This window comes from Actinia tenebrosa, unplaced genomic scaffold, assembly GCF_029948245.1.
Source record: "Actinia tenebrosa isolate PJP-AT-01 unplaced genomic scaffold, QUT_ActTen_1.0 PGA_scaffold12__29_contigs__length_12842862, whole genome shotgun sequence".
NCBI classification, from domain to species: Eukaryota; Metazoa; Cnidaria; class Anthozoa; order Actiniaria; family Actiniidae; genus Actinia; species Actinia tenebrosa.
In genome coordinates this window covers 10,250,743-10,271,040 of record NW_028292572.1, presented here as the reverse complement: position 1 = coordinate 10,271,040, position 20,298 = coordinate 10,250,743, and the positions used below count along the sequence as shown (strand labels likewise).

General features: G+C 36.7%; 4 protein-coding genes across 4 annotated transcripts; 2 read left to right on the top strand and 2 right to left on the bottom strand.

The window, feature by feature from the left end:
* Window positions 1-628: 628 nt before the first annotated feature.
* On the top strand, window positions 629-2,494 carry LOC116288364 (adrenocorticotropic hormone receptor-like). The gene has a single exon (XM_031695136.2). It carries the CDS (start codon window positions 1,136-1,138, stop codon window positions 2,426-2,428), a length of 1,293 nt encoding a protein of 430 aa, XP_031550996.2. The 5' UTR covers window positions 629-1,135; the 3' UTR covers window positions 2,429-2,494.
* Window positions 2,495-3,931: 1,437 nt separating this feature from the next.
* LOC116288363 (succinyl-CoA:acetate/propanoyl-CoA:succinate CoA transferase) lies at window positions 3,932-10,318 on the top strand. The gene is made up of 9 exons (XM_031695134.2): window positions 3,932-4,194; window positions 4,314-4,418; window positions 4,841-4,993; window positions 5,544-5,783; window positions 5,966-6,154; window positions 6,864-7,079; window positions 7,778-7,915; window positions 8,577-8,705; window positions 9,312-10,318. The coding sequence occupies exons 1-9, from the start codon at window positions 4,089-4,091 to the stop codon at window positions 9,497-9,499; spliced, it is 1,464 nt and encodes a 487-aa protein (XP_031550994.2). The 5' UTR covers window positions 3,932-4,088; the 3' UTR covers window positions 9,500-10,318.
* Window positions 10,319-10,747: 429 nt separating this feature from the next.
* Window positions 10,748-13,498, bottom strand: LOC116288366 (uncharacterized). The gene is made up of 2 exons (XM_031695138.2): window positions 13,163-13,498; window positions 10,748-11,439 (listed from the first exon to the last, which is right to left on the bottom strand). The coding sequence occupies exons 1-2, from the start codon at window positions 13,374-13,376 to the stop codon at window positions 10,748-10,750; spliced, it is 906 nt and encodes a 301-aa protein (XP_031550998.2). The 5' UTR covers window positions 13,377-13,498.
* Window positions 13,499-14,491: 993 nt separating this feature from the next.
* Window positions 14,492-19,799, bottom strand: LOC116288365 (uncharacterized). The gene is made up of 2 exons (XM_031695137.2): window positions 19,188-19,799; window positions 14,492-16,925 (listed from the first exon to the last, which is right to left on the bottom strand). The coding sequence occupies exons 1-2, from the start codon at window positions 19,309-19,311 to the stop codon at window positions 15,889-15,891; spliced, it is 1,161 nt and encodes a 386-aa protein (XP_031550997.1). The 5' UTR covers window positions 19,312-19,799; the 3' UTR covers window positions 14,492-15,888.
* Window positions 19,800-20,298: the final 499 nt, after the last annotated feature.

Here is a 20,298-nt window from a genome sequence, read left to right as displayed (position 1 = left end):
GTACAAGCTAGTACAACACTAGTCCAAGAATATTTGTAAATCAAATATATTTTTTTAGAAGCCTTGACCGCCGCTGGTCCTAACCATGTCGTACGAGGGTGGATGCTGATTATTTTAAATGATTTGGCTGATTGGATTGGCTTATCTTGACACCTTTTGCCATGTTTCCAGGTGAACTGATGCGATGTATAAAGATTCTAGTACCTAAATGCATGATTAAATAATCGAAAGAACCAAACTTTCCTCCTTGATTTAAGGTTTGCTAAATCGCATTTTCAAATGATCAATAAAAAGAGGGAAAGTGAGACTGCAGCTGCTATATCCAGACTTGCTAATGACTTAGTGACCGCAAACTTAATTCATTCACTTTCGTTATTATTATTTTGTTCTATTCATTTGATTCTTCATCGTATATCAAAGAAGAAGAAAAAAATGTTAAACAATTTTTTTTTAAATTTTTCTTCATATTTTCAATTCTTCATTAATATTCTCCATGGTTCTTTTAAATACTCTCATTTTAATTGTATTTCCTTGATTGTATTCTTTATTTATTTATTCTAATTATCAATTCAATATCGCAATTGTCCTTTATTTTATTTATTCCTTCTGCCTCGTCATATATGTCATCATTCATCTTATAAGTTTGTTTTACTTTTTCCTTTCCTTCGAGTATTCTTTAGTACAAGAATCAACCCCAGTCCAACTGCTTGCAAACTTGTCATTATAAATAAAGACCTGCTTGCTTTGAAGATTAAATCTGACGCGGGCACAATAGTTTCAATCATCAAATATCAAATTCCTCCTCTCGCGTGAAATGAGAAAACTACGGGTTGACAAACACTTGTGATCATACTGAGCACTGAGTTTTATAAGTGATTACTTAAGCACTGAAAACCCTTCGTAGTAGAGACAGAGAAATTCCCTTTATTACACCTGTATTGTTTAGATTTCCGCGGGGGCCTGTTTATAACCGAACAACAAGGTTCGCAGTACGGAGCTTCGCACGGAAGTCCCTCAACTGAAATCCGAGTATCTTCCTGTTATACCTTTAAACACCTACACTGAATCGCCGCCAAGGAAAAAGAAACCTGATAAAGATATATTCTTTATTGCCTGATTTTATAACAGCACTACTATGAGTTTTGGTTGGCTTTTGCAAGTTTGTGCAAGTTCTAGCGCACCGAGAGAACTGTCTCTTTCGTCAACGATCATTTCGTTGGTTTTGTCTCTGGTAGCTTCCCCAAGTAACTTTCTTTTCTGTTTAGCCATGTATAAAGATCCTCACAAGAATCTCAGGACGCCATTTAATATTTTTATCCTCAACATTGCAGCTGCCGATTTCGTCCAAGGCTCCACAGTTCTTCCTTTATCTGCGGCCTTCCACGGGTTGGAAGGAGTCGGGAAGTTTTCACCACAGTTACTAAGAGCGTTGCACTTGTTTTTCTTCATCTCTTGTACGGCGTCTATCATTAGTATTGCTGCGTTGGCAGTTGATCGTTGTATTTCAGTGTCGTATCCCTTGAAATACAGGTCAAAGTCAACTTACTCTAGATCTATTCGAATATCTATCATAATCTGGTTCATCTCGGCTGGGCTGTCATTTCTCTACCTACAGGTGGATTTCATCTTGTACATCTTCGTATTTGTCAACAGCGTGATACTCCTAACCGTTATCATTCTGCTCTTCGTTCAATTCTGGATCGGCAGGCGCCTGAAAAAGAATCGCGAAAGGCGGGAATTCCGACGACCGTCATTGACGAACAGTATCGCGAGCATGCACGGGAGAAATTGGAACAAAATGGTTAAAAGAGACGCGAAAGTGACGAGGACATTTTTTTCTATTCTGATGTTGTTTCTCCTCCTCATGGCTCCTTCTTTCATTTTTGCTTATCTCCTCAATTTCTGTCCTTCGTGTGATTGCGTTTCGTACCATGTTTTCAGAGACTTACATTTCCTTTTCGTTCTGTTTCCAAGCTCGGTCAACCCTTTTTTATTTGGTTGGCGTCTGCCGCACTTTAGGCGAACCTTACGTACTATCATCTCAAGAAGATCAAGAAATGTTGGTCAGGATCGTAGCGCGGGGCAGCAACTGGAATCGTCCACCTTTGAGGAAGATAACAGTTGCAAGTTTTACAGAATTGTAAATACTAATTGTAGTAGTGCGCATAAGATATTTGTTATTCGTAGATCGAAATGCGGGCAGTGGAGCCCAGCACGCGATCCGGTCTGTGATAACATTTTAAATGGCACAAATAAAACAACAGATGGAGTGTTAAACAAGAGTTACCAAAGATACCCAGAAAAAGAAATGTCTGACCTGCCAGAACCGCAAGATTTGCCACCAGAGGCATCAGATACGGGCATCGCAAGGGATTACCGTTTGACTTCTGCCGACCTACTCACTGTGCAAATGGATTCCTCTTTTTGAAATAGTGGTTTTAAAAATATAATAGTGAAATGTGAACTACGACAAGAGACGTGATACATCCAAACAAACTGCTTTTTTCACGGAAGTTTTACATTTCTTCAGTATATAACATTTCTTATTTTCATTTTTGCTTTTAATTTGTGAGCTGATTCTAATGCTATAATGTGTTTTTGCCGACTGCTTTGTGCAGTAGATTAGCCCATGATCGATCCGTGGCCAGTTGAGTGTTTTAAACCATTCGAAAGTGATGAGTCAGTAAGAGACTCATCGTGTAAAGCACCCATCTACCACACGCACTGAATAATGACTAGGCAAGGAAGTAAGCAATAAAGAGAAAACTGTCAGATAAAACAATCAAAGTATGTCAGTCGTGTAAACAATGTTAAAAGTTAATCAAGCCGCGGGTTCCTCATAATGTCTTACTGCGAAGAATCATTAGAAAATTAATTTTCTAAGGATATGAAGTGTGTTTTGTGTTATAGCCATTTTACACTGACATGTCGTCGATTAGAGGCGATGCCTAGGGATACGAGACTACTACTGTTTACCACATCAAATAGTGTCAAATGTAATGACGTCATAAAGGACAATTAAGTAAAAAAGAACTTGGAAGCATTCCTCGTTGACATATCAGAATAACATAGTGAAAAGCTTAATGCTTTTTCCCCGCAAGGATTTTCATTATCAACCAGGACTCACGTAGCGTTTAAATAACTGGATTTGTTTTCCAAATTGTAACAATTTTTCTGATGAAAGAGGGTTTTGTTAGACATAAGTGTGATAGAAACGTCAGATCCCATTTGCCACTGACATTTGGACCAACTACCGTTTAATAGACTTAAGGCTGTCCAGCCGTCCGTTGTACGTTATGAGAGACCAGTCTGTTACTTTACTTCTTTGCAGTATAGGGTTATTACTCAAAGTAACCTCAACAAAAAAGTCGAGATTTACCAACTGAGCGTAGTAATCAAGCTAGTATTCGGGCGCGCTTCTCAATTTCATTCATGAGCTTGCGCACATTTTGGTCTGTGTACAACTGAGAAAACTAAAAATCAATAATGAGGGAAAATTGGTGTCATTTTCTCGATTCTATTTACAACTTGCTCGAGCTTGGGAGCTCAGGAAATGAAATTTAGTCATATTTTTGGCTACGTGTTTTGGCGACCGATGGATTAGAAACAAATCCCTATTCTCATTTATTTCTGCACTAATACGAGTGCGCAAAGTGCATTTTCTAATATTCTTAGTTCGTTTCTGCTTTAGGGCATAGAAAATAGGCACTCATATTTGATAAGTGAGAAGAATAGGTCAGCTTCCTTGATTTGTTTATTTTAGCATTCTAGTATTTTTCCTTGAACAATATTTTTTGGTCATTTCCAGCTCGGATAATATCAATTAGTTTATATTTGGGTTGTGTGCGTCAAGTTCCCAGGGGCTAGGGGCCTCTTTCCAAGGAGCATGGGACAAGCCAATCAAAACGCTTGTAATATAATGGTTTGAGATGACGTCAAGTTTCCTGCAAGTACTGTAGTCTTTGAGAAGAATATTATCAAAGTCTGACATCTTTATTGAAAAAAACACCTAAGAGTATTTCGTTTTCTCCTATATCTGCTGTTATACGCTTCAACAGAACCAAGGCGAAGCATAGACTACGAGAAATATGAGTCTTAGTCGTTTGTTTTCGCCGAGGTTAACTCGACCAGTTGCTGCTCTTGGCCAAGTAGGATTTGGAAAAACATGTCTACTGTCACGTAAATTAGAACGAGGTAAATTCTTCACTTAGGAATCCTTCTTCTTATTAATGCAGTTGTGGATCCTAGATGCCCTTTCCTTCGTTCTGATTTGTCTGATTTAGCCATTTATTTTTTGTTGTTGATGTTACTAGGCGAGCGATCGTTCTATGATTATTCGCCTGAGCCCTTCCATCCACTACAAGGGCGAACACCGGCTTGGAAATCACCCGATGAAGCAGTACAAGTAATCAAATCTGGTAGGCTTGCACATAATTATTCTTCTTTCTTAATATTATGCTTCATGTAAACTCTGGTTTAAAATTGTTCCCACTGAAGTTAATAACCCTTAATTGTGCCGGCTATGTTCTTAACATGTCTTACGACAGCTTCAAAATAATATATTATTTGTAAGTTTATTTAAAAGATAACGAGTATCTCGTATTATTATGTTTTTTTTAGTTGCTATCTAGGCCATCTTGACCCTTTGACATATACAAGGGTCAAAATATTAATGTACATATATAAATTATGATTGCAATATTCCAATAGATGTTCTTGTTAGAGGTCATATCATAACAAGATGTCACAATAGCTTAGTTCATCCTTCAGTCAGAACAAACACTAAAAATTTTATCTCATTTAAATTTTGTTTTGTTGTATTTTATTTTGATTGCTGAAGGAATGAAAGTGTTTGTTCATGCTGCTGCTGCCACACCTATTCCTCTGCTAGATGCCATGGCCAGATGGGGCAAAAAAAGCAAGCTAAAGGATGTGGAAGTCATTCATATACACATTGACGGCAAAGCCCCACATGTTGACCCAGAATGTGAAGGTATAGTTACATTTACATACGAGTGGAGTGATTTTACTTGGCCAGCGTTTGAAACAAAGTTGTAGGACTAACAGTCTGAGTAAAACAAAAGAAAACAATGGTATTAGTGTCCACTATTGTATTATGCACACTTTTTAACAGCAGTTTGATTTTCATTAGGCCAATTAAAATCACTCTATAAATCAATAATAATTGTTCCTATGTCATGCATTGCCTTGTTGGCAGAATCGTGGGTGATACTAATCAAAATATGATGTTGAATTCTCAATTCTGATTGGTTGACCTTGACTTTATCCTGAATGTCAACTCAGCTCAGTATGGAGGGCTGGAAATGTCAGGGAAAGACAAAAAGTATATTAAACATGTTTACTTGTATCAAAGGATGCTTAGAATATTGAAAGTGGTCTAAAAAATGGAATTCTATTATGTAAAAAAATGGTGCATATGTTATACCTTAGTGTGATCAAGACAAGAATCTAACATTGAATGGATTTCAGACTTTTACAATGTACATGTATGTCACTGACTTATACTTTGGTTTATTTTTAAGGGATTTTCAGAGACAACTCTTTATTTATTGGAGCCAATTGTCGTCAAGCTGTCAACGATGGCAGAGCAGACTTCACTCCTATTTTTTTGAGTGAAATTCCATTGGTTTTTGATCGTAAAATCATAGAACTTGATGTTGCTTTGATTCAAGTGAGTCCACCAGATAAGCATGGATTTTGTACTCTTGGTCCAAGCGTAGACTGCACAAGATCTGCCATTAAAAATGCCAAGTACATAATAGGTATGGTATCTACTTATTCAAAAAGAACTACATTTACAATACAATAATAAAGGATAAAGGAAACTGTTTTTTTTAGGCCTACACATGTAAAATGTATGACAACCATATCTTGAATATGCTTTACTGAAAATATAAAATATTTTTATTTTTATATGGAGCTTTTGTATTTTGATGTATTTCAGGTCTGGTGAATCCCCAGTGTCCTCGTACCCATGGCCCAGGTGGTATTCATCAATCTCATCTTGATGTATTGACTGTAGCTGACTTTCCTCTTCCTGAACACAAGATTGGAAAAGTCTCTGAAGCTGACAAAAAAATTGGCAAATTTGTTGCAGAAAACTTAATTGATGATGGAGCTACTTTGCAGATGGGTAAATAATCTTGTTATGGTTCAAAACCTCTAATTTTTAACAAAAATTATACCCTGAAACAACCTTTGGGCTGATCAAAGTCACGGCCTGACTAACTCACAGATAGAACCCTGAAACGACCTCTGGGCTGATCTAAGTCAGGGCATAAAACCTAAAATGACCTCTAGGCTGATTAAAGTCAGGGCATGATTAACTCACAGAGTTAACCCTAAAATAACCTCTGTAAAAGTCAGTCGGGACTGCTAACTCAAAGATAGAACCCTGAAACAGCCTCTGGGCTGATCTAAATCAGGGCATGGCTAACATACAGATAGAACCCTGAAACAACCTCTGGGCTGGTCTAAGTCAGGGCATGGCTAACTCACAGATAGAACCCTGAAACAACCTCTGGGCTGATCTAAGTCAGGGCACAGCTAAGTCACAGATCAAACCCTGAAACAACCTCTGGGCTGATCTAAGTCAGGGCATGACTAACTCAAAGATCTGAAACAAACTCTGGAGTGATCAAATTCACAGGTTGATTGAAATGTAGCAGGTTGGGTTTTGCAGAGGAAGGAAAACCTGAGAACCCAGAGAAACCTAACAAATACTAGTCACATGCGATGGCAAGTTGCAGGGATCATTTAACTTGTGATTCTAAGACGAATTGAGAACAGTGTTCAGGATGAGACGTATGGACCAACTGGTTTCTTTTGTATCCCAAATATAGGAATAGGAAGTATTCCTGATGCTTGTCTTGCTGAACTTTATGATCACAAGAACCTTGGGATCCATACAGAGATGTTCAGTGATGGAGTGGTTGACCTAGCAAATAAAGGTGCTATAACCAATGCAATGAAGAAAATACTTCCAGGCCGCATTGTTGGTAGCTTTGTCATTGGAACAAAGAAAGTTTTTGAATTCATTGATAACAATCCTTTTGTTGGTGAGTAATTAATGCTGTAGTTAACTGCTTTTTTATCCTTCTGCAAAATTATGATACAGTATTAGATAATTAGCTAGTACTTATGGGCTGAGCTGCCAAAATGGGTTTATATTGCTTACTATCAATCACGCGACTTTTTGGAGTTGACTGGGGGGCAAAAAAGCGGTTGACTGGGGGGCAACTAGCCGATGCTAAGTCAAAATATATCAAAATAAGTCCTCAAACTATTGTATTTGACTATTTTCACGTCATCAAACCAGAAAACAAGAGATCAAAACAACCTCCAGGATTCTACAAGCCATCAAAAAAAAGCTATTACCGGAAGTGACGTCTATTGATAGCAACCTATTGAAAGCTTTCTCCCAGTTATCAACTTATACATATAGGAGAATCTTGATACCAAAAAACAATTTCAAAACAATAGAAAACATGCAGAGTTTCAAAATGTTTATTCTATTGTGTTCACTCTACCAGAAGTGATTCTGACTTTTCAACCAGGCATGAAGTTGAATTGTTTTGGAATCATCTTATGTTTTTGAGCATAACGTACAGCTGTGAAGCAATTATTTTAGACATTATTCCATGATAATACCCATTTTTATAATTACTCCCCAATGATACTAAGATAAACCAGCAGTTCTGTTGATGAAATTTTTCTACTCGGATTCTCAACCTTATTCTTTTAAAATCTTTTTCAGTTCTTCTGGATGTAGGATTCGTCAACCTTGTCTCCATAACCAGTCAGAATCCAAAAGTTACTGCCATCAATTCCTGTATCGAAGTGGACCTCACTGGACAAGTGGTATCTGATTCTATTGGTACCAAAATGTACTCAGGTACAAAATCAGAACTTGTGTGTATGCATCTTACCATGTTAAGGAAGGAAAGTATTTTACTTGGGGTATGCTGGGGCTTCAGAGCAAAGGAATCACCAGTTAAAATTTGAACTTTTGTGGAGGTTCAAACCTTTCTATTTTAGGCAAAAGCTATTTCCTTGTTGACTTATAGGAGGTTCATGAATTTCTTACTCAATAGAAGAGGAAAGGCTAAATTTTTTTTAAAAAGTTTATTGCCAATCCCTCACCCCTCACATAATAAAAAACGTACTTTCCATAATAGAACCCCCTTCACCCTCCAATGTGTCCCTAAAAGGTTTTGATTAACCTTCCTTTGCCTCAGTCACTGCCTCCCTTTTCTGCAATGCATACACACACATTCAGTATGTATATTCAATCTTAAAGAGCTGCAAAATTTCTTCACATACATATTTCACTTGTGTGGCTGTGAGTTATAAGTATTTATGCATTTCAAGCAAGAAAGGTTGTTTTGTTGTTGTAGTTCTTATTGACAGGGTAGCCTTACTTGTACATAATTTTTGGAACGTCTTAACCACAGGCAGGAGAACAAACTTTGATGTCCTCCGTCGGGAAGGCCTTTAGTGCTCTTAAGTAACAGTGAAAAATAGCCATTAATAAAGGTCTGGTATTTTATTTACAGGAGTAGGTGGTCAGGTTGATTTTCTGCGAGGTGCAGCTCTAGGACTTGATGGGCTGGGTAAACCTATTTTAGCTCTTAACTCCACCACTAGCAGAGGAGAATCCAAGATAGTTCCTTTTCTAAAACAAGGTAATGATTTGTTTTTTTGCTTTCAATGTAATAAGCATCATAAACTAAAGAAGAGTCCTGTTAAACCTCCTGGGGACTAGGGGTAATGTTTGAACTACTGTATAACCAGGTAATCTTTTGTTTGAGTGTCTAGTCGTTCTTTCTAGTGCTTTAGCACTGATTGGGGACACTTTTTCACTCACACACACTACTCCTACAGTACATGCACATTCGATGTACATTTTGAGGAAGGAAACTCGACAACACAGAGAAAAACCATCATAGCAGCATAGGAGTGAATGACACTGCTAACAAACTCAACTCACGTAATAGCTTGAGCAGTAAAACACAGGCTTCTTATCTCACAGCTAGCATTGGGAAGAGGTAGATGCCATGCTACCTGTAAAACTGTAAGGAGGCAAGTAAACTAGGGCTGCCTTAAAGATAACAGGACTTTACTGCACACAATTGGTAGATTCAGGATTTATTTAAACATATTACTTGACCTACAGTGGATCTTCTTGTTGAGTGGGTTCCCTGTGGAATATCAATCCACAGGTTAACCAAGAGAGTACAAAACGTTTTTGAAGACAAAACTGTGATGGTTGTTATCATTTTGTCACACAGGTGCAGGTGTAGTGACGACAAGAGCCCATGTTCATTACATAGTAACAGAGTATGGAATTGCACATCTGTTTGGGAGGAACTTGCGACAGCGTGCATATGAACTGATCAAAATAGCTCATCCAGATCATAGAGAAAACTTGGAAAAAGCAGCTTATGAAAGGTTAAAGTGCATGCCTTCTCCTGATTAAATAAATAACATTCTGGTCGGAACTGACTGATTCCTACTTCTTACAAGTTAAAATAGTAAGTCTTTCAAAGTCTATTATTTTATTGAATGTCAGTACTTTTTCAGATTTGTCTTATCAAATAAGCTTCATTCAGTTTTTTTTCCCTCGAGTCTGAGAAAAAACTATGCAAAGATAGTCTTTGACAAAGTTACAGAAATGAGGCCAGTTGCACTGGTCATGGGTAGATATATGTTTTGACGTAGGTGAAAGTAATGTTTATAAACATTGCTATTGTGATGCTAATGTGCCAAACATTAATTTTAAGTGATATGTTTTGTCACCACTTTTCTTGGTTGGCTTGTCCAATTGATTTCTGGTTGACAATTTAAATATCGATCATTCAAAACAAATTTCGTAATCGTTTGCCACCTATACCTTCACCTTAAGAGTGGATCCAGGGTGGATTGAGTGTCTACCCACACGGTCCCCTGAAGTTTTTAAAATAAGAATAAAAAGTAATGTAAAACATATAGAGAAAGCTATAGAATAGCTTTCTAGGGAACAGTTACACCTCCTTGACTGGCACAACTGTCTTAGACAAATTATTGTGTTATGACATTGGGAGGTTAAAGATGTCCTTCAGAGATATAAACTATTTTTGTGTATAATATTAAATAATAATAATAATAAAAGGTCGATAGATAAAATAATTTTCAAATTAACTTTATAGCATTTAAAATGGATTCTAGATAATATCATAACTGACATGTTAGTACTGTACACTTTTGGTGTTAGTAACTGATTTATTGTACGGCTGGGATATTAAACCATAGTTCTGAAGCCTGGTTTGTTTTGTATATCTTGGGTAAAAATTCTTCCTTAGCAACTGGTCATAATTATAACCTGTGGGGGGTGGGGTGGGAGGTTGTTGTGACATCATAATGTATGTATGGCTGATACCCGCAGCAGCTGTCTAAAATCCGTGTGATTGTCCTAAATCCTCTTTCCCCTCCGCCCAGGAAATAAATTATAACCAGTTAGTAAACACATGCTTGCATTTATTTAAAAAAGTAAGATATTGAGATTTAATTGAAAAGTCATCGAGAAATAAACACCAAAAAATAGACAACTAAATCTTTAATAATAAAAATTGTTAATTTATTACCAAAATAGTAAGTTCAGTTATTTACAGTAGTTATAACGAAAAATGAATTTTCCTAGATTCAGTGAAAAATTCAGTGAAAAAACTGAGTGGAAAAAAAAATTACTTTATTTATGCATAGTTAGCAATTTATGAACTTCTTCACTCGGTAAGATATCTAGATTCAAAGTAGACCAAACTCCATCCACCTCAAAGTCTGTAATTCCAACATTCACTTGACCGAGCAGTTTACTCTTTCCCATACGCCTTTGCGAGTATAACCGGAAGCGCAGCCAACATTTTCGTAGATCGTCTTTAGTAAATCCGTCAAAGGCGAATCGTTCGTGGAATTCTGCTTTATGGATCGGCTTTGAAGACGTTTTGTACCGAAATTTATGCGACAGTGGTAGCAGTCGTGCGTGGATTTCCACCGATGTTGCAAAACCAGAACGAAGTAGTGTTTTTGCTACTGATTTGAGTCTTTCTATTTCTATGACCAACCGCCCTGTAGTCGACAAAAAACTAACAGTTACTTGTATGACAGCTGCGCGTAGGGGTGGAGGGTTGCGATTAACATCTTCTTTTAATGGTTTCTCGATTGTCGTAGATAAAGGATAGAGTGCGTAATCTTTTTCTGATAGTTTTCCAGAGTCAAGTCCAGATTCAGGTGAATCTATTTGGGTATAGGAGAATGAACGTCCTTTGCCAGATAGTTGGTCCATGAGCCGACTTTCACATCGACGTAGCATGATGTACATGATAAAAAGAACGATTAGGCAGAGGGCTAGAAGGGACAGTAGAATGATGGAGGCATGTGGTACTGTAGGAGAAAACAAAAAAATAAAAAATAAATAAATAAATAAAAAAAAGAGAAATGAAATAAACAATTATGGTCGTTCCAAGACACCAATGAACATTCTGACATTACTATTAGCTTGTTTCTCTTATGATCTACTTACCTCTTCCAGCAAGTTTTAATTCCTACAACAACAAATAGAGGAATTTGGCCATTTCATAACACTCCTATATCTCAGTATATTGAACGATATACGCGATAGTCAGCCAATCAACGCGCACTTTAGTAATTCTTAATATACTCATTTGTAGAGAGAGTAAGAGAAAAATATCAATATAAAAAAAATATAAAAATATGGGTTCGAATCCTGCCAAGGGCATTTGATATTTTTCTCTTACTCTCTCTACTTCATTATATACACACCGAACGCATAATTTATTACTACTATACTCATTTGTACATCACTTTACTATTGATTTGTCAAACTGGTTTTTTTCATTCGCACCAAAGCAAACAAACAAACCTTATTTACAGAAGAAGTCGTTGAGTAAAGTAATTAGAAATATTGTATAAGATGGTTCTTGCATAGCTAATAGTCATGGAAAAAGTAACCACGAGTCCTGGGTTAGATATTCCACTTATTATTAGCTTCCTGTACAATACCTGTCATTAGCGGTAGTTGCTTTAAAATGCCTAATGTGGTTTTTCTATTTTTCTCTCTATTTTTCTGTCTTTGTATGCGTTAATACTGATAGAGTTCTTATCGTGACCTTATTGGATTTTCAACGCCACTGGTCGGCCTCGTAACCTGTCTTGATCATAAAAGCGTCATGTAAAAGCCGAATCGCTGTACACTTCTTGATTACTAATGTATTTTCTAGAATTGCGCTAATGTGTTTTATCCATTTCAAGCGTTTTAGGGATCATAGTGATTATAGCTAAGGTATCACCCCCTTCTAATAGATATGGCTTTAAAGTCATTTTCTACTAATTATCAAAATAAGCCATCGTTCTTGCTGTATTTTATCAACCGTTGGTAACGACAAAGAAAGGAACAATGTAGGCGGGATTGACTGACACGTGGTTTGAATTGTAGAAAAACATGTCCTACTGAAGCCTATCTAACGACTCTACCGTACACTTAGAGACAAAGTTTAAATATAAACGAAATACAAGGACATCACATCACGTGGGAATATATTTCGGTGAATATGAACAAAAAAAAACTTAGGAAGGCAGCGGAACTTGGTCGACTTGAGTTCAAGAGAGACCTTATTAAATACTGACATATCTCGCTCGCATAAAAACATTTTCGCTGTAAAATTACATTTCAATTGTGGCCGTAAAATTACTTTTCTAAGTATAAAAAAATAACAAATGGTTTATCAATTGTTTTTTTTAATCCAATTCATAAGCCAAATGTGAGCTTTTACTTTTATTGACATAGTTATATTAACTATGAATTTACCCGTCATATTATTCTGTCGAGAGCAGCTCTGACAGGACGACCCTGCTAGTCCTAACTAATTCAAAAACTTTGCTTCGAACTATTCGAGTTAAAATAAACTACTGTTTAAGTTTTTATCGTGACTGAAAACATTTTTTGCTTTGAACTTTGCAAGATACTGAAAGTTAAAAAAACTTAGAAAAGTTTCGAAAGTTCTTAAACAAACAACTGCAAATACCTACATAAGTATGAAAGGGCCATTCATATGTCATAGTCAATACGTGTTTTAGTTTTACTTACCATGGAAGTTGGATTCTGTATCTCCATCAATAACTATCGTATTATTCCGATCTTCGTTCTCCGAGTTTTTTGAAAAGCTCTCTCGTTTTAATTCAGAAGAAAGGATTTTTCCAGCGACCTTCGTTAAGTAATCAGAGATAACTGCGAGAAAGAGGAATCCCGGTATCCGATATAAAAGATCTAAGTTCCGAACGACAATCCGATGAAATCTCATGGTTTTCGTCCGGTCGTAAACACATCTGTACAGAGTTTGTTCAATCGTTCGAAATTTCAACTGCACGACGTACGTTAAACCACATGTGGTGTCGTGCTAAACTCCCTTAAGTACAATACACGCGATTGGTAAACATTACAAAACTAAAGTCCCTTATGCATAATTATCTGCGTGAATGCGTCAGCAGCAAAACAATTTTCCACTCCATGGAACTGTGATTACTAACGGCTGCTAAGATATAGAGATTTCAAACACCAAACTCAACTGTTTTAAAGTCCAAAGTGAACTTAGATTAAAATAGTTTAAACCCAATTTCAACTTTTCAACAAGTCTCAAACCTTTTGATATCTAGAAAAGAGTTGGCATGGTATCCCTGTGGTGTCCGTGGGAACACTGTGGTATCGATTCGGTTCAGACAGTGACTTCCGCATCCATAGACAAAGTATTAGTTAAGGGCAGGTTTTATTATAATGCTTAATTTTCGTGCTTTTTGTTTTGGTTTCTTCCTTTATTGATATTGTTAGCCCAGGAGGTACCAAACTTGATCAACGTTTTTTCATGACTTTCTAGCTTCCAATTCTTTCAATGTCGTACAACCAATGTTGACTTTGGAGGTTGTTTTTTTGGTTTGTTTTGAAAAGGAAACGGTTATTAGATTACTTTCCAATACTGGTGATATGGCACTGAAGTGTGACGCAAAATGTCGCGTCTTTTCCCGCTTTTTGTAAATTTATTCAGATTTTTTTTTTTTTCCCCTCGATTTCAATGCTTCACGAGGTCATATTTTATTTTATTACCTGTATGACAATCATATTACTCTAGTTTGAACTGTTGTTTTTTTTAACCAAAACCTCCAAGTATGGCTTCGTGCAGCCAATATCTCTTTTAGTATCCGACAAATACAGAATACTCCACAAGCTGGGGAAGAGTCGAGGAAGAAGGGAGTTGGTGGAGCGCGCGTGCGCGTATTGGCGGGAAACTGAGTTCCCGCCAAATCTAATTCAATTAGTTTATGCAATTTAGAGAGTCATCAGTATCATTCCTTCGCCGCTGGCCTTCCACCATTCTGAATAGCTAGCTCAATATATAATTTCTATCCCAAAGTAAAACACATATTTAATCAACACTCAAAAATAATTTAATGAGGATTTGAGTCGTTAGGTAGCTTTGTTTTATAACACAGTGGAAGTTCATGGAGAGCAGATTTTTAGTGTCACTCGAAGGCTGATCACAGCCATCTAGCCAATCACGACACGACACGTTAGATACTATCCACCTATCAGAATGGTCACTCCATATCACTAGGAAATCTGCTCTCATAAAATTTGAATATTCTTAAGATAATCCCAATAATAACATGACCTGATTAATGCTTTAAATGTTAAGTGAGTTGATTGATCAAGTGTGCACAGAAAGCTGGAGCTCAAGAAATATCTGAAACTCTATTAACTTTTGTATCTTTTTATCATAGAACTAATGATTATAGTTAATAATAGATTCATGTTCTAAATTAACTTAATTGCTAGTTACCTAATAAATAATAACTAATAAATCTCATTTATCTATTCATTTTTGACTTATTTCCACTTAGCTTTCATTCCTTCGACCATTTTTTTTTATTTTTCGTATTCCCTCGATTTTACTCTATTATTCAGTTTTATATTTCGTTATATTTCATTCTATTCATAGCCAACGTTTTCTCGATGTTTTCTATTCATATAATAATCATTTATCCCATTTGTATATTTCCCACAACCAAAACCACAAATTATCTACTTCTTTGAAATATGTGATAATATATTTTTTTGTCGTTTGTTAGTTTAATTCCGTTGATCTTCGTTGTTTCGTTGATAACATTTGTGTAAGTTTTTAAAATGAGTTTCCGCTCATACGTCACACGACGTTCATCACGTGACACTAATTTGTTTGCCAAGCCTGTATTTCCCACAGGTAGCCCGCAAACTGATTTTGTCACAGTTTATATTTCTAAGAACTACAAATAATCAGATTTGAAATATAAACACCCGGCCAATCGGAAAACAACGATGACTATGAACAATCAAATGGACCGGAATTGTAATCAAGGTGCTGTCTTGATATTTTTGCCGGATATTTTAAATTTTGCCATGTCTTCTTTTATGCTCAAAGCTGGAACCAGCAAAGAAAACTAACAGTGAAGTTTGTCTGTATTCTTGTCTCGGTCACAAGTTATCATTGATGTCAATGGATATAAGGGTCATTATTGGTTGGACAAGTGGACGCCTTGTCGTACCGTGGTTAAAGTTAAAGACCAGTCTTGCTTTGCTGGCATATTACTCAGATTTGTTGTTAGTAATGGTGGGGTTACTTATCTTGGCACATTAAAATTATCATAAAATGAAAGATGGTTGAAGTATGTGCTTGACTTTAGGAAAGACCCTTTATTAGTGACGTAATATTTATGGACAAAAATAGCTTATCTGGGTCAGCCCCACGTGACAGATGACGTGTTGTAATGACGCCGTATTTGGAGTTACGAACATATTAGTTTGGTGATTTCTTTGCTTGGTGAGAGATTCAGCCATTGTGTTGAGCCAATGTCTTCCAGATCAAACAACATAACGTCTGATGTATTTTCCCCAAGTAATTTTCCTTTTCCTATAAACTCGTGGCTGTAAACACGAAACCTCATCTTCATCGACTCCAATTCTTGTTTCGATACGTTTTTAACCACCCAACGTTCTTGAAAGCTTACATTATTGACCGCCTTGGCTTTGGTCTTGTAGCGAGCGCGCTTGGAAGGCAGGAGTGTTATATGCGTCTCCATGTACGAAGCCAAACCCATCTGGAAGACTGCTTGATTGATCTCCTCGATCCGAATGATTTCGATCTCCAGTCTTTGTGCAGTCGGCGCATACGAAACAGATACTTGAAGTTTTCCCAATAGATTCTTGCTTCTGTTCTCAGGCCTTAGTGATATAATATCTCCATATGCAGACATAGCCCGCTGACCAGCTGCTCGTCGTCCTCCTGCCGCTGATAGTGCTAGAGGTGAGATATGTTTCATGGGAAGACCTGGTTTGCCAAGGCTGTCTCCCCAGCTACCGTAGTTGTATTGGGATGACGCAGTAGAGCTAAGACTGAGGTCACTCTCGCTGCGTACTCTACTGCTGTGTTCAATGGCTGCCAGAGACAGCTTATCGCTCCGTCGCGGTGGTGGAGCTGCCGACGTTCGACGCGGTAAATTGATTTGAGGTTTGTTCAGGGAAGTGACGCTTTTCGCCTTGGGCCGTCCTCTACCCGCGTTAAAATCTGTATCATCAAGTACAGGGTTCGATGCTATAACCGATTTAAAATTCGATCGACGCCGCTTGTCCTTGCCTTCTTCAATATCCGAATGAATATCGATTTGTCCGACTTCAGTGTACTGAACCTTGTCGATGATTTTGGATTTGTCTCCATCCTTTGTGCCTTGACAACATGTATCGAAGCTGATGAACTTGTACAGGATGGCGAAGACGATGAGACAGACTCCCAGAGCCGACAGAAGAATGATAGCAGGAAGAGGAACTAGGAGAAAGAAAAATAGAAATATTAAGAAATGTTCTTCTCTTTTAGCGGCAACTTCTTTTCAGCTCAATAGCGTTTGGAGAACACTAAACAATAGAATCTTGAGCCGTAGTATTCATGCGTCTTCTTATACACCAAGAGTCAAATAAAGAAATGATACTTAAGGGAATGACACACCGCCATTAGGGTCTGATACGGGAAAGCATTATGCCTAAAGTAAAGGAGAGGTCTATTAAGAAACCTTTTTTAACAGTTAGAAACTGATGTACTATGATAAAATGCTTGTTTGAAGCGGTATTTTCAATTGTACAAGGATGTTTTGTTGCATTTGTGTTAGAACTATGTAGCTTTGTCGGGCTCTTTTATAGAAAATGTATGGGAAATAAGCAAATGAAGGCCTAAACCTTATTTTCGAATAAAATTTTTGCTTTAGGTTACACTTTGATTCCACTTTCATCGGTCATCTCCACTTCCAAACAAGTTAAACTTTCTGAATAACAGGATTTTAGCCTTACAACAGCCTTTCTTCAAGAAAATAGTTTTTGGCGCTCACCGCTTGAATACGAAAAGAATTTTCTCTTAATTTCATTTCTCAGGATAGGAAATTTGGTTGTTGTTTTTTTTTTTTTCGCTCGGCAAATTGAACTACATTTGGAAAGTGCACTTTGGTGCGAGGTGTTTATACTAATAATAAAGAATTACTGGATGTGAGTCGGCAAAATATTGCAAAAGTGACTTACAAATCCAATTTTAGCACATTTTTATTAGAGATATGATCGATTTTCATGTTTTGTGTTTCACAATCTCTATTAGGATTCGCGTCGGCATTTTTTACATGAATCAGTAAAGCGCATGCTCAAACCGTTATTTGTTCGCCGCCATTGTCAGTTTGCGCAACCAATCAGAATCAGGGATATATTCGAGTCGATTGATAATAAATGAATTATGGGTAATTCCTCACGAATCAGAATACTTGTGAATAATGAATAAATATACCTAACTTGATTGAAAAATTCAATTTTGGATAAATTGAATTTTTGGGGCATTCTAGTGTTATGGCATTAATCCATTCTTGTTTTGTTTGAGCAAGTGCGCAGGACCGGTGCGCAGTAAATTATATTCCGTCCTCCCGTCCCCTCTCCTGTCAGGGTTTGTTGCCTCACGCGAAGTCGAAGGTTGTCACCGACCCTTTCATAAGAAAACACCAAATTCCACTTAATTATCACTTCATCTTCGAAAATGTAGTCTTCATACGATTAGAAGCCCGTGGCTTTCACTCTGAATGAACGGGTTAATTATATAACCCTTGTATGAATAATTATCTGTCAAAAGACACAGCAGTAGGTAATGATTAATATTTAAAGGACTACTGAGGAGGTAATTTAAGGCTCAAGGCGAATGAATATATGATTTACATTAATGTCAACGCAACCAAGCGGAATTTTTCTGTTGATATTCAGGCTGTTGTTCAGCTGAGGACTGACTCCATGCTATCTGAGACTTGTCTCCGATCTTAAAAACAATTCTATTAGCTACTTCCTTAAGATTCAAACTTTTTAAAGAAGGCTTTGATGCGCTTATCGCCGCATCAGCCCTTTCGAACCAATTAGTATAAATTAAAAAAGACGTTCTTTGATCGAGAAATCAATCATTGATTCAACGCAGTAGATCATTCAGTGAATAGCCTTCGATGTATTACACACGATACGACAAAAACCATTCTTACGATCGATATCTTTTTGAGTAGAGGCTCCATCTTGTTGCTATTTTTCCGTTTCTTCTTTAGATCGTCTCAACAGAATTAAAACGCACTGAAAAAATTAGTCGACTTTGAATTCGTTTGCATAGTTTCTGTTCATAAGTTTTTTTTGTATTTTGTATTTGCTATATCCATCTAATATGTATAAATAACTTTGAGTAAATAAATTAGGACAAAGGCCTTAAGAACACAAAATAGTAATTTTACTTTTTTACTTTAACGACAAGTCAAATTTCTATTCCTAATTTATGTATTCATTAAATAATAAAATACTTAAATTTATTTTACTTTTCTATACAGAATGTTTGACTTTCAAAAATATTCAAAATAAGAGTCTCTTTTAAGAAGAAAAATAAAATGTGTATTATAAAACGGATAACATTTACGGACGATTTCCTTGCGACTGTAATTCCGTTTGAAATATTCAGACCATCTGGTAGAGAGCGCCGATTTTTAGACAAAGAGACAAAAAATTATCTTAAAAAAATTCAAATAAAACTTACCTGCTAAACCATCTTTCTTCGTTGGGGTAGAAGATTGCGATTCTCTTTTGATGATTTTAGCCAAAGTTTGAGCATTGAGAAAGAGGAAGAAAGAAAGAACCAATACAGTATTTTTCATCGTCATTCTTGTTAGTCTTGATGCGGGTTTTCTTCGCAATGACAGAACAACTCAACTGTCGCGTTCATCGATAATCGCAGACCAATTTTTTGTCCGAGGTTTCTGTGATTCTACCAAGTCTACTGATTTGAAATTCCACTGTGTAGGATAGAGAAAACGTCTATAGATGCAGCCACACACCCTCGTTCATCGCCAGTTGCACTTTTTTAAAGTTTACGCCAGCCAGATGTATGGTAATTATCATAATTCGTAAGTAAATTGGCCAGCAAACAGCAGTAACGGGTAACGAGCGTTTGGAGATCGTCACGGAGAGAGAAAAACGATATCCACCAAAGCAACGTAATATATCTAACCAGATTTTGTTCTCGAAATACTCAAAATACGAGCTGGGTATTTAAATTTCTTCAAAACATTCCTTTGTTCTTAGGAATAAAAGAATTACATCACACATATAATCTGTTTTGAAATTTAAAGCATACATGGCTTGTGTTTTTCAATTCGTTTTCATTCAAGTATATCAGTCATTGTTTTTCTCAATTGTTTACTTTAAATGTTGACAAAAATAAGGTCATATGAGGCCTGACGTTTGTTCACAAAGTAGTTCAAACCAACTTGTCAACTGATTCATGAACTGATAAACGTTTTGACTTTCTTGTGGCAAATTCGACCAATTTTTAGCGAGGGAGTACGTCAGAAAACAAAACCGCAATGGGAAATTCCTTTAGTGTGGTGAGATGTTGGAAACAGATAGCTACACGTGTACACCCTCGCATTGGTTTAAGTGAAATTCAAGGGAAAGCTTCTAAATCATTCATAAGCACTATTGATGTATGCTTTTGATTTCTTGTTCCTTTTGAATCTTGTCCATCCACAGAGCTTTAGTATAAATAATAAATAATAGATAAACCGTGTTTTTACTGAAAACACCGACGCAGTTTACACTAGTTTTCGTGTTTCAAAAGGATGACCACACTAAAATACCCTTGAATGAGC